General features: G+C 43.5%; 2 protein-coding genes across 3 annotated transcripts in view; both read left to right on the top strand.

Annotated features, from left to right (window-relative positions):
- th (tyrosine hydroxylase) overlaps positions 1 to 3,612 on the top strand; it is a 56,361-nt gene extending 52,749 nt beyond the window's left edge. For both annotated transcript variants that reach the window (XM_078414766.1, XM_078414765.1), the window contains one exon: positions 1,269 to 3,612. In XM_078414766.1, coding sequence (XP_078270892.1) covers positions 1,269 to 1,428 — 160 coding nt within the window. In that variant the 3' untranslated portion in view covers positions 1,429 to 3,612. The remainder of the gene's footprint in view (positions 1 to 1,268) is intronic.
- Positions 3,613 to 6,416: 2,804 nt separating this feature from the next.
- Positions 6,417 to 17,827, top strand: ins (preproinsulin). The gene is made up of 4 exons (XM_078415614.1): positions 6,417 to 6,421; positions 12,771 to 12,886; positions 16,461 to 16,670; positions 17,673 to 17,827. Exons 1-4 carry the CDS (start codon positions 6,417 to 6,419, stop codon positions 17,825 to 17,827), a joined length of 486 nt encoding a protein of 161 aa, XP_078271740.1.
- The last annotated feature ends 416 nt before the right edge of the window (positions 17,828 to 18,243 follow it).

Genomic DNA, 18,243 nt, shown 5'->3' with positions numbered 1-18,243 from the left:
TATTTTGGATCCAAAGTCATGTATAAGCTGCACAGGGTGGGAGGTTTCATTCCCTGAACTACCAGGTCTGGTTTTACAACAATTCATTAGTTTGCTCCCCACTGTTATAGGAGGATAATCCCTTTTTTACATTCAGATTTATTTGGTTGATTTTAAACTCCCTACCTACTGTAATCCAAACAGAAAATGCTGGAAACATTCAGCAGGTCAGGTAGCATCTGTGGAAAGAGAAACAGTAAAGATTTCAATTCCAGAACCCTTCATTAGATGTGGGAGAGTGCGGAAGCAAGTTAGTTTTCAGTAAACAGAGATGGATGGAACAAAGAGAATATCTCTGTAAAGGGGAGATCAAATGACTTAATACGGGCAGTTCAGATTCAGATTCAGATTCAGATTCAGATTTATTGTCATCTGCACCAGGATGCTCACAGAGTCAACAGTACACAGAGAGTAATAATAAATGAAACAATATATACAATGATGAGAGCAAAACAACAAAATGGTGCAAGAGTTTAGTGCCAAAAAATCTAAAATTATGCCAAAAAAAGATAAAGCACAATAACAGAATAATGGAATGAAGTTGAGTTTAAAGGACTAGCAGCACCTCTAGAAAATGGGTTTGGTAGAGGTGATTGAATCAGGAGTCAGATAGCAGTGGGGAAGAAGCTGTTCTTAAGTCTGGAGTGTGGGAGGAAACTGGAGGTCCTAGAGAAAAACTTGTGGCCTTGGGGAGAACGTACAAACTCCGTACAGACAGCACGCGTAGTCAGGATCAAACCCAGGTCTCTGGCTCTGTAAGGCAGCAACTCTACCACTGCGCCACCGTGCCGACCCGTTGCTTAACTCTCTGCTAACATTTATCGCTCGCTATGGCTGGTCTGCAGCGCTTGAACCTAGTGAACTGCAGCTCTCTTCTAGTACTTTAGTTGAATAGACCCCTCATCTTTAAGTAAGCCTGATGCTGCTTTTGCATTAACTCTTATATTCCTCATTGAAACTTTCCACTGACTGGATAACACACAACAAAAAGCTTTTCACTCGTTACACGTGTTAATAATAAACCAAACTAGACAATTATTCAAACATAGTTTGCCCTACAATTTTATTGGTCAAATTTTATGTGTTTTTCTTTTCTCACAGTTCTGGAATATTCTGGAAAAGTTTATGGGATTTTTGTTGTGGTTAATACACTGCATAGTTAATGTGCTGAATAAAAACATTTGTGCTGATCGTAATCTCTGTCGGAATTGTGGCTTTTGTATTTATAGAAAATACGCTGCTAGTATTAAGCGGCCCTTTTCAGTGAAATACGACCCATTTACCAAGACAATGGAAGTATTGGACAATCCACAGAAAATCAAGAAGTCATTGGACGGTCTGAAGGATGAACTGAAGATGCTGGCTGATGCATTGGATATGTTATCCTAACTTTCTGTACGACACCCATCATAGAATGCAGTTGTGCTACTTTCTATACCGGTGTTGCATTGTAAGCTTCATTTGTGAGAGGGTTTTTAGCTTTTGTTTTAGTGTAAAACTGTATGCTGTTGTACTAATATACAGATAAAGCAAATGGAGGGTTTGCTTCACTGTCAATGCCGGGTGGATTTATCTTCTCTTGGATCTTCAGCAGTGCTATACTGGAAATGTTGTGTGAGTGATGGTGTGTGTGTGTGTGTGTGTGTCCATTATATGGAAAACACAACCCACAATTTCCTTCAGAGAAGCATGAAGATTTGAAATCATGTGTGACAGTTTAGTGGAAGCCATACAGCTTGTGAAGTTTATGATGATTCTTTGAAAAAGTATTTCAGTTAATCCCATACTCCAGCCACTTGCCGTAACGCTGCCAATTAGTCATCTTCAAATGATATATAATTTTACTTTCAAAAGGTCTTATGGAATTTACTTGTATTCTGAGTCTGAAGAAGGGTTCAGACCCGAAACGTCACCCATCCTTTTTTTCCAGAGATGCTGCCTGACCCGCTGAGTTACTCCAGCACTTTGTGCCTATCTTCGAAATAAACCATCATCTCAGTTTCTTCCTACACTACTTGTATCCCCATTAGTCTATTCCGTATCTCAACGCTCTCCATGTGGAATATTTCTCTTCTCACCTCTGCTGACGATTATTTTCTGGCCTTTATAAATTTACAAGTCACTCGTCATTTTGAACACCTTGATTTGGGCTCCCCTTCAACTTTACTCTTAATTCCTATCTAAACCCTATTTCTCCATTCTCTCTGCTAGTAAACCACATCAGCTTGTTAGACCACAACATCATTCCTGAAGTGCAGTGCCCAGAGTTGTACATCTTCCTCCAGCAGCAGCCAAGCCAATGGTTTGTGAAGATTTACAAAGCATAGACCACCCAGGCAGTCCCTGCTAATGTTTGTTCTCCACTTTAGCATAACATCTCTGTTTTTGCATTTGGCTTCATTATTTACAAAGCCAAATATTCAAACCCTTTCTTAATTGCTCCAGCATATAGACATTCATAACATGTTCCTCAGCTATCCTGCTTGCGTCAGCTTGAAGTAGCATCAATTAGATTATACCATCTCCCCATTCTGTTTGTTTAACAGTGCACATTTAATGTGCCAACATTAATTGTATTTGTTACATGGTTACATCATTCACAATCAGCCCATGGCAGCCAAACTCTCCTTCTACCCTGCTTATGACTTTCTGTGGCACCAAGTTCTGTATCATGTAAACTTCAAACAGTACTCCCTAAACCCAAGTCTACTTTGTTCATTCATAACAAGAAGACTTAGTACCAGTCTGCATCTACAAACAATTTTTGGGCAACTCTACTTCATACTTTTTTTCAGTCAGATGAAAATATAACCATCACTTCTCTCTGAATTCTAGCCCTGGTATAATTATATACTTAAGTTACCAATGTCTCTTTAATACCTTTTGCATCTATGATATCTCTTTAATACCTATCTATTTTCTGAATGAGCATGCACTACCTTCAATGATCCTCCATTAGTTTAGTTTAGAGATAGAGCGTGGAAACAGGCCCGTCAGCCCACCGAGTCCGCGTCGACCAACGATCGCCCGTGCGCTAATTCTATCCAACACACTAGGGACAATTTTACAGAAGACAATTAACCTACAAACCAGCACATCTTTGTAATATGGGAGGAAACCAGAGCACCCGGAGAAAACCCACGTGGTCACAGGAAGAATGTACAAACTCCAATCAGACTGCACCCATCGTCAGGATTGAACCTGGCTCTCTGGTGCTGTAAGGCAGCAACTCGACTGCTGCACCACCGTGCCATCCACTTCATCAAAGAACTCAGACACGATTTCCCTCCAACACACTCGTGCTGGTGTCCCCCATTACCTCATGCTTCTCCAAGTGGCAGTTGATTTTGTACTTTGAAAAACATAGTTTCCTTGTAAATGAAAGTAGCTTTTTTCAGATGTCTGCAAATAGTTGGAAAGTAATGCTGCTCCCTCTGCTCTCCCAGGCAGTTGTTCACAGTCGTGCCTCCTTTACACTGTGCAGTCTCGCCAACGAGCCGGCCACCTGTCAAATTGGCTTTTGCTGTTCTCTTCCGTGTACTCTGTGGCAATGTTCAAAGTCCTTGTCTAACCCAGCAACCATCAGCTATTGGAATGGAATGTTGTCTTTGCTCTGCCAATGTATTAAACACTGTCTTGGTTGGGAAAAAAAAGCAAATCTGTCATTTTGTACCGCATCGCCCCGATGCATGTGTTGAAGCACTTCCAGCACAATGCATTGATAGAGTCATATAGTTGTAGAGTCATACAGCGTGGAAACAGGCCCTTCGGCCCAACTTGTCCATGCTGACCAACATGCTCCATCTACACTCGTCCTGCCTGCCTGTTTTCCCCCCCCATATTCCTCCAAACCTATCCTGTCCATGTACGTGATACATCTCTTCATTACATTGATGTCATTGATGTGTACAAAGGGGACAGTGTGGGTGTAGAATGTGTTCATGCCATGGGATGTGTTTTGCATGCTCAATATTTCTCATGTACTGTTTGTGCAATGCTTTTGTGGTCTGACACCAGATTATCACTGCCTCCACCCGCTGCCCCCCAAACATACAAAACACATTCACCGGGGACACTGTTGGCATGGCAACACAAGCATGGCATCAAGTTTGGGCCAGACTCGTATATTCACTGAATAGCTTTTGCAGAAATAGAATGGAAAGTGAAAACACGCAGCCAATGGACCGGACTATTTCACATCCATTTAAGCCCACATTAGATCTAGGAATCTCCAATTGATGATCGGTCATTGACCCAAAATGTTTATGCTTTTGCTCTCTTCACAGATGTTGCCTGACCTGCCAAGTATTTCAAGCATTTTCTCTTATAGTGCAAATCTGCAACAGTTTGTCTTGAATGACCTTCATCAGAATTAAAGTTGAAGGGTTACCACAGCTTATTATGTTAATAAAGGACACAAAGTGCTGGAGTAACTCAGTGGGTCAGGCAGCATCTCTGGAGAACATGAGTAGGTGACGCTTCAGGTTGGGACACCCTTCCTCTGACTGTAGCAGTGGGGAGGGGGGGGAGGGTAGCTGGTAAAGGGAGGGTCATGGTAGAAGGCCCAGCATTGGGACATGTTGGAAGTCATGACAAGTTTCTACAATCCATTTACCAGGATGTTGTTTTTCCGGGAAGCACTTCCCCACAGCAAACAAACCAAGAGTTTTGAATGGTCATATGTACCAACAGTGGAACAGTGAAATTCTTACTTTCAGCAGCCGAACTGATCTGTAAACACAATACACATTGATAATATATAACTATAAATGCGAGTGCAAAAATGCCCAAAGTCCATACCCTTCAACTTTAATTCTGTTGAAGGTCATACTGCAACCAAAAACAGTCCATAGTCCATAGTTGTGATTAGTGTTACGTTGTGTTCAAGAGCCTGATGGCTGTTTGGAAGAAGCCTGTTTCCGCACTGTATGACTCCAAGACTATGATTCTACTCCCTTCGTCTATGCTGGGCTCTGACATGCCATCTTCATGCTTGCCAACTGCAAGTGAAAGTGGAGATCACAGCTGCTACATTATCTGAGGACATGAGAAGTATGTCAGAGCCTTCAAATCGTACTCTGTGAGGTACTGGGGTAAGGTGATACGTGTCTGGTCACAGCCTACACTCCCACACATCCATCTCTGAATTCCACGTGGCCACAAGCCCCTGGGTAGGTGGATGATGATACAGGCAGAGATCAGAGCAGTGATCTATGTTGTGAAAAACTACTTCAGATACACACACACACACACACACACACACACACACACACACACAGACGCACATTAACACACACACACAACACACACAACACACACACACACACACAGACGCACATTAACACACACACACAACACACACAACACACACACACACACACAGATGCACACGCACACACACACACACACACACACACACACACACACACACACACACGCACACACGCACAACACAATCTGTTATAGGAAAGATGTTGTCAAGCTTGAAAGGATTCAGAGAAAATTTAACAGGATGGTGCCAAGATTTGAGGGACTGAGCTATCTGGAGAGGTTGAGCAGAATAGGGCTTTATTCCTTGGAGTGCAGGAGGATGAGGGGGGATCTTTTAAAGGTGTACAAAATCATGAGAGGAATAGATTGGGTAGACACACAGAGTCTCCTCCTGCCCAAAGTACGGGGATCAATAACTAGAGGACATGGGTTTAAAGTAAGGGGGAAAAGATTTAATGGGAACCTGAGTGGTAACTTCTTTCCACAGAGAGTGGTGGAACAAGCTGCCAGAGTAGGTAGTTGAGGCAGGTACTATGGCTATCACAATGTTGAGGAACCATTTGGACAGGTACATGGATAGGGTAGGTTTAGAGGGATATGGGCCAAAAGCAGGCTGGTGGGACTAGTATAGATGGGCATGTTGGTGGATGTGGGCAAATTCCGCTGAAGGGCCTGTTTTCACACTGTATGACTCGATGACAATGACACCAAGAAGGGTGCCAACCCAAAACGTCTGCCTGTCCACTCCATCCACTCCATGCGCGACTCTATGACTATAACTGGTCCAGTTTCCAGAAATGCAGCATTTCAAATGGGTGCAGTTGAATTAAAACATACACCGTGATCTTTATTGGCCTTCCATGCAGAACAATTGGTTCAAACTTGTCCAATTCATTGGCAAGATATGTCTATACATATAGCTAAAGTACAAATAACCTGTTATAATTTCCAGTACATAAATCTTTCAAAGCGAGAAAACAGCATGAAAGTTTGCCAATAGAACGAGATTAAAATGAGGGTGTGCCTTTGAAAAGGAAAAATGTCAGTGTTAATCTTTGCACAAAATGATCTTTTAGCTATGTTTGTTTAAAAAAGTACTGCTCAGCATGAGGTAAGATCCTTAATGGTTGGGATCCCGCCTTTACAGGACAAATCTAACTATACTTACAAACTGAGGGCAAATTCTACATCATCCAACATCACTGAAACCTCCAGCAAGTCCTCCAGCAGAACTGTTTGTCCTATTCCTTACTGATTCTTTAAATCCCATCCCATGCCTGGTGCATGCTCACAACAGTGCTTGTGAAAGGGAATGCCAGTGACTTTGGAGATACAGAGTGGAAATGGGGCCTTTGGTCCACTGAGTCTGTGTTGACCAGCGACTACACTAGCACACTAGGGACAATTTACAATTTTACCAAAGTCAACTAACCTAGAAACCTGTACGTCTTTGGAATGTGGGAGGAAACCGGAGCACCCGGAGAAAACCCAAGCGATCTCAGGAAGAATGTACAAACTCTGTACAGACAGCACCCGCAGTCAGGATCGAACCCCTGCTGCTTGGCAATAGGATACTCTAAGAGATGGAACTCTGTCAGATGCTCTCCTTTCCCAAGTTTAAGGTTTTATGTCCTAAAGAACCACTATTCAATAACTGAAATGTTTGGGGCAACAGATTTAACAAAGTGGATAATTGCTGGCAGCACAGTGGTGCAGCTGGTAGAGCCACTGCCTCACAACGCCAGAGACCTGGGTTCAATCCTGTCCTTGAGTACTGTCTGAGTGGAGTTTGCACATTTTCTCTGTGACCACGTGGGTTTCCTTCCATGATCCCTGGAACTGCTTGCCTCCCTCTGACGTTAAACCCATGGAACCTTGCCTCCCTTGACCCCTTGACCCAAAACCCATGGAACTTCTTGTCTCTCACTGACCCTAAATCAAGTTGGCCTCTTTGAATTGTGCAATATGTACAATATTAGCAGAGAAGTGGAGGCTCGTTGAGTTCATGGTCTTATGCCCAAATATGGTGAGGGACAGTTATAATGAAAATATACCTTGCAACAGCCTCACAGGCAGATGGTCACAGACAAACAGACAAAAACAAATCATATATGAATTACATGTGCAATTTCTAAAGGAAAGAAGACTATGCAAAACTAAAACAAGACATTAGCGCAAAACACAACCAGTTTAAAAGTGGGGACGAGACGAAATGCTGATAACTTAACTCGATTGACGCTAAAATCAAAAATTGCAGTGATGTCTTGAGAAAGAAAGATGGAACGATATGGGCTTACTTTTCAACAGAGGGTTGGAATTATGTATGTACTTCATCCCATTGCCCCAATCATAAACACTGAGAGACCAAACCCACCCGACAGGCTCACATAACCGTATGTAATACGTTCTGGTGTTGCAACTGTTGATATTCACACCCAGAAAACGTATAGTTAATGAAGTTGGTGATGAATCTGGATCAAGGAGTCAAGGGGCTGACTAACGCAAAAATGGGAGGAAAGGTTACAGCAGCCAGTCAAAGGGTGGCTAGGTTGACATTGGTGGAGAGGACAAAATGTTCCATTAAGCAAGTCACTTTTTCCCTGGAGATTATACTGTGAGCAGAATATAAGAAAATAACTGCAGACGCTGGTACAAATCTAAGGTATTTATTCACAAAATGCTGGAGTAACTCAGCAGGTCAGGCAGCATCTCGGGAGAGAAGGAATGGGTGACGTTTCGGGTCGAGACCCTTCTTCAGACTGATATCAGGGGGCGGGACAAAGGAAGGATATAGGTGGAGACAGGAAGATAGAGGGAGATCTGGGAAGGAGAAGGGGAAGAGAGGGACAGAGGAACAATCTAAAGTTGGAGAAGTCAATGTTTATACCACTGGGCTGCAAACTGCCCAGGCAAAATATGAGGTGCTGTTCCTCCAATTTCCGGTGGGCCTCACTATGGCACTGGAGGAGTCCCATGACAGAAAGGTCAGACTGGGAATGGGAGGGGGAGTTGATAATTTTATTGGAGAATGCATTGCAGAACGCATGACACAGCATAATTACTTGCATTAATATAGCATCTTAACATCCACTGAAAATGCCAGAAAGAGTCACATGAAGTGAAGTACTTGTGAGGGCAAATCGCCGAGAAGAGGAACCCGAATCTTACCACCCGCGGCCTCAAGGTCGGCTGCGGGAGGCACCCTGGGGCACAAAGACTGCACGGTGGCCGGGCGAGGAGAGAGATGATGGTTCACTGGCCGATGTGAGGATCCAGATGGAGACGGTGGCTGGAGGCTCTGGACCGGGCACCGCTCCATGGCACCGAGTGCACAGGCCGGACGTGGCCTGTAGCTTCACAGAGCAGTGGAGGACACCAACAACTTCTCATGGCCAGGCCAATCCTGCAACACCCCCAGGACAACAGGCCTTGATGGCCAGCTTATACCAAAGACAGACACAAAGAGCTGGAGTAACTGAGCGGGTCAGGCGGCAACTCTGGAGGAAAAGGACAGGTGATGTTTTGGGCCAGGACCCTTCTTCAGACTGAAAAAAGGGTCCCGACCTAAAGCATCACCTATCCTTTTCCTCTAGAGATGCTGCCTGACCCATTGAGTTACTCCAGCACTTTGTGTCTGTCTTTGCTATAAACCAGCATCTCCAGGTCTTTCTGCACTTAAAACAACTTGGACTTTGAAAATGGCACCAAAACCTGGCGACTCTTGTATATTGTCTCAGTTGATTATTTCTATACACTTTGTATTTATTCTAAGATTTTGCTTATATAAGTAATACTTTACTGAAACGTATGCAACAAAAGAGTTCCACTGTACCTCGGTACATGCGACAATAAAGAACCATAGAACTACTGAGTGCGGCATAATGGTGCAGCTGTAGTGTTGCTGTCTTACAGCACCAGAGACCTGGGTTTGATCCTGACTACGGGTGCTGTCTGTACTGAGTTTGTACGTTCTCCCTGTGTCTGCGTGGGTTTACTGTGGGTGCTTTGGTTTCTTCCCACGCTCCAAAGACGTACGGGTTTGTAGGTTAATTGGCTTTGGTAAAAATATCCCTAGTGTGCATGATGTCAATGGGATCTTATCGAAACGTATAAGATTATTAAGGGGTTGGACACGTTAGAGGCAGGAAACATGTTCCCAATGTTGGGGGAGTCCAGAACAAGGGGCCACAGTTTAAGAATAAGGGGTAGGCCATTTAGAACGGAGATGAGGAAAAACTTTTTCAGTCAGAGAGTTGTGAATCTGTGGAATTCTCTGCCTCAGAAGGCAGTGGAGGCCAATTCTCTGAATGCATTCAAGAGAGAGCTAGATAGAGCTCTTAAGGATAGCGGAGTCAGGGGGTATGGGGAGAAGGCAGGAACGGGGGACTGATTGAGAATGATCAGCCATGATCACATTGAATGGCGGTGTTGGCTCGAAGGGCTGAATGGCCTCCTGCACCTATTGTCTATTGTCTATTGTAAATTGTGCTAGTGTACAGGGTGGGACTCGGTGGGCCGAATGACCTGTTTCCACACTGTGTCTCTAAACTCTAAATATCAAATCATTGAGGAGGTAGCTTCTCCTGGGATTTGCAGCTGTTATATCCCATGAAGACCATAAACACATTTATTTGGAGATTTTGTTTGGCAAATGAATATTGGTAGAGATCAGTTTCTCTTCCTCTGCTTAAGATCTTTTCCATCCCGTCTGAGAGTGAAGACCAGGTCTCACTCACTCAGTCTGGCTGAGTTTCAGAAAGACCCCCTCACTCTCAGCCCTGCCACATAAGGTCAGTCTGGGTGACCAGAAAGAAGCAAAACTGGAGGTGTGGCTCAGGCGAGGGTCGTCACAGTGCCCTATGTTGTGACGCAGTGGCACAACGGTAGAGTTGCTGCCTTACAGTGTCAGAGACCCAGGTTTAAACCTGACTACGGGTGCTGTCTGTACGGAGTTTGTACGTTCTCCCTGTGACTGTGTGGGTTTTCTCCGGGTGTTCCGGTTCCCCGCCCCCCCCCCCCCCCACCCCACTCTTCAAAGAGGGCAAGGTTTGTATCTGTGTCTATCTGTCTATCTGCAGATGTGTAGGTTAATTGGTTCTGGTAAAAATTATAAATTGTCCCCAGTGTGTAGGATAGTGCTAGTGTACAGGGTGATCTCTGGTCGGCACAGATGTGATGGGCCGAAGGGCCTGTTTGGCGGCACAGATGCATAGCGGTAGATTTGCTGCCTTACAGCATCAGAGACCTGATTTTGATCCTGACCAAGGTTGCTGTCTGGACAAAGTTTGTATGTTCTCTCTGTGACCACGTGGGTTTTCTCAGGGTGCACCGGTTTCCTCCCACATTCCAAAGACGTACAGGTTTGTAGGTTAATCGGCTTTGGTAGAAATTGTAAATTGTCCCTAGTTTGAAGGATGGTGCTGGTGTATGGGGTGATCGCTGGTCGGCATGGACTCGGTGGACCGAAGGGCCTGTTTCCACACTGTACCTCTAAAATCCACAGTAAAAGGAAGTGAGAATGTAGCCGTTGAGATGACATCCGTGGAAGGTACAGAGGCTAACTGCTGTCATGTGGCCAGTGATGGAGATGAGGTGATTGAATCGTTTTTCTGGCTGGGTTCGTCCAGCATCTTTTATTCCGTGTCCTGAGTTACAGCAGTTAGGAGGCTGAGGTGGGACAGCTGAAAAGAAGGCAAGTGCAAGACTAAACTGTGGACCATCCCAGAAGGAGGGAAAGCAATGAGGATACATGTTGGTATGGCAACAGTGATAAACTAAGAGATAAATATGTCTTGGCCAGAGATGGGCAGGTGGAATACAGGTCATAAATAACCAGATAAGCCCCATCTCCATATTACAGGAGTTCTCAATTGAGATGTTGGACTGCACATCCCAAGTGCATGTACCAGGGACTGAGTTCACACTATACTCTCTTAAAGCTGAAAAGAGATGGTTTAGTTTGGAGATGCAGCGTGGAAACAGGCTCTTCGGCCAAAGGACTCCAGGCTGAGCATCTCTCACCCATTCAGATTAGTTCCATGTTATCCCACTTTCTCACCCCTTCCCTGCACACTACGGGCAATTAACAAAGGCAAATTAACCTGCAAGCTCACACTTCTTTGGGATGTGGGAGGAACCCGGAGCACCCAGAAGAAACCTACGCGGTCACAGGGGGAATGTGAAAACTCCACACAGACAGTACCTGAGGTCAGGATGGAACCCGAGTCTCTGACGCTGTGAGGCAGTGGTTCCAGCAACAGCACCACTGTGCTGCCTGATTCAGGCTAATTGCACCTGAACTCCATAAAGCCCGAAGCTCTAAGAATGATTAAATCCTTTGTGAATTAAATCCACCCTCAACCGAATATTTGTTTTCAGCTGCAGACAGAGGTGGCATCAAATTCAAGAATTTTCCAATTTTATTTTGCTCAGGAGATCATATTTGTTGTGCCAGCAGAGGGAGCTGGCAGCAAGGATTAGTTTCAACCGACTAAGAATGAATGAATTACTGCAGCCGTATTAGATTCTGTGATATAATGCATGGCACAACCCCTTCATTGTAAGTATTAGTACCTCTTCTGAAGCACTGTGGTACGAGTTTGCTAAAAATACCCTGTCAATAGTAATCTCATGGTTTTGGAAGCTCGCTTATTATAGGCACCAAGTGGCCAAAATACACTTCATTAATAAGGCTGGATTCACCGTAGATTTAAAACATTTCCTCGAAATTCCTTCCTGATCGGTAGCACCTAATGTGTTATAGAGTGGCGACAGCACATTGCACTCACCTTCCAGAATTCATTCCATTAAAATCGCCAACCCTATTCCAAAAATACATCGGTACCTAATCCGCTTTTATGTCATCACTGCCTGGCAATGTTCATGAAATGTCATCGAGAGAAGGATCTAAGTTGGGGCGGCACGGTGGCGCAGCGGTAGGATCGGATATTTGGGACATTGACTAGAGGATTTTTTTTTAACCCAGTGAAAGGGGAATCATTGGAACTTGCTCAGAGTTGAATCCAAGCAGTTTTTGAGGTTGAATGTAAGGGGAAAATATACAATTAATGGCATGATCTTTAACAGCATTGATGTACAGAGGGATCAAGTCCTTACTGTAACTCCCTGAAAATGGCAACACTACTAAATAGAGTGATAAAGTAGGCATATGGTAAGCTTGCCTTCATTGGTCAGGGTTATGGGAAGAAGGCAGGAGAATGGGGTTCAGTGGGAAAGATAGGTCAGCCATGATTGAATGGCAGAGTAGATTTGATGGGCCTAATTCTGTTCTTATAACTTATGAACTTATGAACTTCTGAATTCACTGCTGTAAATATTTGGTGATTCTCAGAAATGCTTTTAACGTGTGAGGCAGGAAGTATTGCAGTCAATGTGTACACACCAAGCATCTTCAACACCAGTATGAGTGAGCATGACTCAATATGCTGTGTATTCCCAAGATTTGAATTTCTGCACTCTTTCGATTTGGAAAATTCTGGCCAGATTTATAACATCTACGTCTCTCCTTTGGAGCAGTTCAAATCCCAACATGGAAAATCCAGGAACATCCAGGAATGTTAAATTTCAGTCAGAAGGCAACAAAGTGCAAGTTTAGTTTAATTTAGTCTAGTTTAGAAATACAGAGTGGAAACAGGCCTTTGGCCCACCGAGTCCACGCCAACCAGTAATCACCCTTCCACTAATTCTATCCTACATATTAGGCACAATATACAGAAACTTGCATGTCTTTGGAGTGTGGGGGGAAACCACAGCACCTGGAGAAAACCCACGCAGTCACAGGGAGAACGTACAAAGTCCATACAGACAGCACCCATAGGAGGGATCAAACCCGGGTCTGTGGCACTGTAAGGCCATTCTCCTGCCTTCTTCCCATAACCCTGACCAATGAAGGCAAGCTTACCATATGCCTACTTTATCACTCTATTTAGTAGTGTTGCCATTTTCAGGGAGTTACAGTAAGGACTTGATCCCTCTGTACATCAATCCTGTTAAAGATCATGCCATTAATTGTATATTTTCCCCTTACATTCAACCTCAAAAACTGCTTGGATTCAACTCTGAGCAAGTTCCAATGATTCACCTTTCACTGGGTAAAAAAAAATCCTCTTGTCGATGTCCCGAATATCCGATCCTTTATTTTATGTGTGCGACGTGGTTCTAGGGGAAATATCAATTGTGTTTAGTTTATTTTGGTTTAGTTTTGTTTATTGTCCTGTGTGCCGAGGTGCAGTGAAAAGATTTTGTTGTGTGCTAACCAGTCAGTGGAAAGATTATACATGATGATAATCGAGCCGTCCACAGTGTACAGATACAGGATATAGGGAATAACGTTTAAATCAAGATAAGGTCCAGGAAAGTCTGATTAAAGATAGTCCAAGAGTCTCCAATGAGGTAGATAGTAGCTCAGGACCGCTCTCTAGTTGCTGGTAGGATGGTTCAGTTCCCTGATAACAGCTGGGAAGGAACTGTCTCTGAATCTGGAGGTGTGCAATATTCACATGAGGGGAGAGGGGAGAAGAGAGAATGGCCGGGGTGTGTCTCATCCTGGATTATACTGGTTGCCTTGCCAAGGCAGCGTGAGGTGTAAATGGAGTCAATGGAAGGGAGGTTGGTTTGTGTGATGGTCTGGGCTGCATCCACAATTCTCTGCAATTTCTTCCGGTCTTGGATGGAGCTGTTCCCAAACCACGCTGTGAGGCATCCCGATAAACTGCTTTCTACAAGGCATTTGTGGAATCCTGATAGAATTTTAGATGCTTTAATGTGATCACTTCCCAATATTCCAGAAGAGCGCATGCCAACCTGTTTAATTGTCACTCGTACAAAAATTAAAAAATATAATAAAACATAAAAAAATATAAATAAAACACTGCGATTAACAACAGCCCAGAGCTGGACCTGGGTCACTAACGAGGTACGAGAAAGCAGGGAGTGAAGGGAAAAACAGAAATAGCTGAACAGAGGGAAATATAAAGTGAGCCATTAATCTTTCAAATCTGGAAAACCAAAGGTTTTCACCTGTAATGGAAGCAGTGATGGCAAACGTATTGTCCACCCCATGTCAATATAGTTCTGCTCCATTCCTAGAAAACTGCTTCATCAATGAATTAACAAGGTCATTAAGATGGTCAACCCAGCATTTTAAGTGCTAAAGAGTATCCCATTTTCATCACAAACTCTAATAAACAAGTCAAAGAAATGCAATTAATTTACCAGCAATGTCAACCAGCATGGTCCCAGTCGTTACTAATTGACAAGTGGGAACTTTAAGAGCTGTTCAGCTGTTCAACAGCTCTTGAAAGTGAAATGACCATGTTTTATGAATGGCTTCTGATGCAAAGCATAAGTGAATGATAGGGATAGAGATTACCAGTGCAAACAACCACAGGATATCAGTTAAATGAGTTGCAAAATGTGATGATTGCCTAATGTGCAAAGACAGCAACATTTCGTTTGAGAATCAAGGGGAGTGTTGCTTAAAGTGCGCAATGTTGAATTAAAAAAACACACACACACATGAGGCACATGAACCGCTGTGCAATATAAATTTAGAGGTTTCCCAACGAACATTTCATATTGAAAAGGCTCAGAGTCAAGCTACAGCAGACTGATCAGGTAATATTGAATGAAATGCTTTGGATTGCTGTTGAGATCTGAATAAGGTGTCGAATTTGATTTAACACTGTTAAATTACTGAACCTGTTCCACTCTGTGGCATCTTTGACGTCTTGGGTTTGGTGGTTGGACTTCTGTCTCTGAATCAAAGATTCAGAGAATCTTTAAGAAATTTAAGAAATTTCTAAGAAATTCTGCTCCAAGAAATTTCCCATGCTGGAAATGTCAAAGATGAGAGAGCGCCGCTTTAAGGTGAGAGGCACTAAGCTTGAAGGAGATGTGCAGGGCAGGTTTCTGATGGTGATGCCTGTAAGGTGCCAGGGGTGGTGGAGCCAGATACAATAGTGGCATTTAAGAGGCTTTCAGATAGGCACATGCAGGGAATGGAGGGATATGGATTACGTGCAGGCAGATGAGATCAATTTATTTTGGCATTATGTTTGGCACGTATGTTGTGGGCTGAGGAGCCTGTTCCTGTGCTGTTTTTGATATATGTTCTAAGACATCGACCTATTACTTAGGTTAACATCTCAATCCAGTGCTGAAGGTTAAGTATTGTCTGTAAAAAACAAGGGACTACAGATGCTGGTGTACAAAAAAAAGACACAAGTAATTCAGCGGGTTAGGCAGCATCCCTGGAGAATATGGATAGGTGACATTTCAGGTCAGGACCCTTCATCGGGGGGTGAGTAGTGTCTATTGTGCAAGAGATAAGCCAAGGAGTTCATCAGGTGCACTCAAGGTGGAAGTGAAAGGAAAGGAAGGAGATGCCACCCCTTAATATTTGACGCCTCAGCCAAAAGCAGAGAAACAGGGATGTGATGCTGAGGCTTTATAAGGCACTGATCAGACTGCATTTGAAGTATTGCGAGCAGTTTTGGACCCCATATCTGAGAATGTGCTAGCATTGGAAAGGGTTCAGAGGAAGTTTAGGAATGGTTGGGTTAACATATGATGAGTGTTTGACAGCACTGGGCCCGTACTGGCTGGAGTTTAGAAGGATGAGTGGGGACTTCATTGAAACTTACCGAATAGTGAAAGGCCTGGATAGAGTGAATGTGGAGAGGATGTTTCTACTATTGGGAGAGTCCAGAACCAAAGGGCATAGCCTTAGAATAAAATGATGTAACTTTGGAAAGGAGATGAGGAGGAATTTCTTTAGTCAGAGGGTGGTGAATCTATGGAATTCATTGCCATAGAGGGCTGTGTAGGCCAAGTCATTGGATATTTTTAAGGCAGAGATTGACATATTCATGATCAGCAAGGGTGTCAAGGGGTACGGGGAGAATGCAGGAGAATGGGGTTGAGAGCCATGATTGAATAGCGGAGTAGAATCGATGGGCTGAATGACCTAATCCTGCTCCTATGACATATGAACCTATGGAAACAGGCTATCCTGTCCTGTATATCATTGCTGCTTGTGGGATTTTCTAATGCAAAATGAACTTGAACACATTCTGCAGATGTAAATGGCACTATTTGAATGTAATGTCTGTTTGTTTTCTCTCTGAAAGGGAGATCCACTTTTCTCATTGAAATGGTGTTTTGGAGCCAAATCGTGCTGGTGTGTGCACTGATCATCTCTTCATGCCCCAAAGGATTAGAAACACTCCCTTCACAGCACCTGTGTGGCTCACACCTAGTGGATGCTTTGTACTTTGTGTGTGGACCAAAGGGCTTCTATTATTTACCTAAAGTAAAGAGAGGCCCAGAACAGTTTCTCGGTACGTAGCCTTCAATTTAAAAACAACTCCAGATGTTGTCATAAATCTTGCATGGTTTTGAATAACATAGTTCAGCAAAGTCTAAAGGGTGGTACAGTGGTGCAGCAGTAGAGTTACAACGTCTGAGACCCAGGTTTGATCCTGACAATGGCTGCTGTCTGTGCAGAGTATGCATGTCCTCTCTGTGGCCGCGCGGTTTTCTCCAGGTGCTCCGTTTTCCTCGCACATTCCAAAGATGTGCAGGACTGTAGGTTCATTCTGTAAATTGCCCCTGGTGTGTAGGAGTGAAAGTGGGATAGCATTGAACTAAAGTATGGGTGAACTCTGGTCGAAACTAAAAAAGGGTGGATTTCTCCTTTAGATGGAGTTTGAATGAATGGCAGCGTAACATGTAAGATTTGTCCAATTATTACCATCTGAGTTTAGTTTAGCCTAGTTTAGAAATACAGCATGGAAACAGGCCCCTTGGCCTACAGCGGTCCAATAATCACCCGTGCACTAACATTATCATACGCACTCGGGACAATGTACAATTCTCTAAACTAAACTTTCTCCCAATCGTGTGCGCATTCTTATGTCCATTGCTGTTTGAACTTTTCGAGGTATATTCAGAAAAAAACTCATGGTAGATGATCGGAATTGGCTGGGGGTGGGGGGAATAATATGTGCAACTTCGAGGAAGGAATTAAGAGAATTTAAAAAAAACAAGTTGTAGAACAAGGGACCGGAGATGCATGTTTACAAAACCCCACAAAGTGCTGGAGTAACTCAGTGAGTCAGGCAGCATATATGGAGGACATGGATAGGTGCCATTTTGGGTCAGGGCCTTTCTTCATACTCCTGAAGAAACGTCTTCAAGAGAAGGATCTGAAGAAGGCTCCTGACCCAAAACATCACCCATCCATGTCCACCGGAGATGTTGCCAGACCTGCTGAATTATTCAGACATTTTGTGTGCTTTATTTTTAAGATACTGACTTCCTGTGGTATTGTTCTCTTCCAGAGTTACGTGGGGAAGAATCAATTCAAGAAAATGAGACCGGACAGCAGTTTCCATTCCATAAACTGCTAGGACGGATGATAAAGAGAGGAATTGTGGAGCATTGCTGCCATAATACCTGCTCGCTTTTTGATCTGGAAGGCTACTGCAACCAATAAGAGGCATTAATGCCCTGAATGTCACAGAGTCCTGATAACGGAGCATGCAGCCATTGTGAAGGAAGTGGGTCCAATATCATAAGTAAAAAGCAAATCACCTCTAATTTTGTCAAAGCCTCAAAGATATCTTTGTGGGAATTCAAATAAAGATTTTTCCTTCGTTGCCAAAGTCCAGCTATTTTTAAATGCATTCCATCTATTCTCTGCTCAGTTTTATTAACACAAATGGATCTGCCCCCTTTATATAATGAAGCAAAGCATACTCTGTTTTATGGGGTTAAATTCACACATTCTACGCACTTTCACGGTTTGCAACAATCTGTAACTTTTAACTCACATTTGAACTTAAAAATAAAGCAGTCTCTGATGCCTTGATTTTCAATCTCATGTTCTTCCTAATTCTTCCTAATGTTTAA

The sequence above is a fragment of the Rhinoraja longicauda genome, chromosome 18 (assembly GCF_053455715.1).
Source record: "Rhinoraja longicauda isolate Sanriku21f chromosome 18, sRhiLon1.1, whole genome shotgun sequence".
Lineage (NCBI taxonomy): Eukaryota > Metazoa > Chordata > Chondrichthyes > Rajiformes > Arhynchobatidae > Rhinoraja > Rhinoraja longicauda.
The sequence above is the reverse complement of the archived record's forward strand: the minus strand, read 5'-3'. Positions and strand labels throughout refer to the sequence as shown.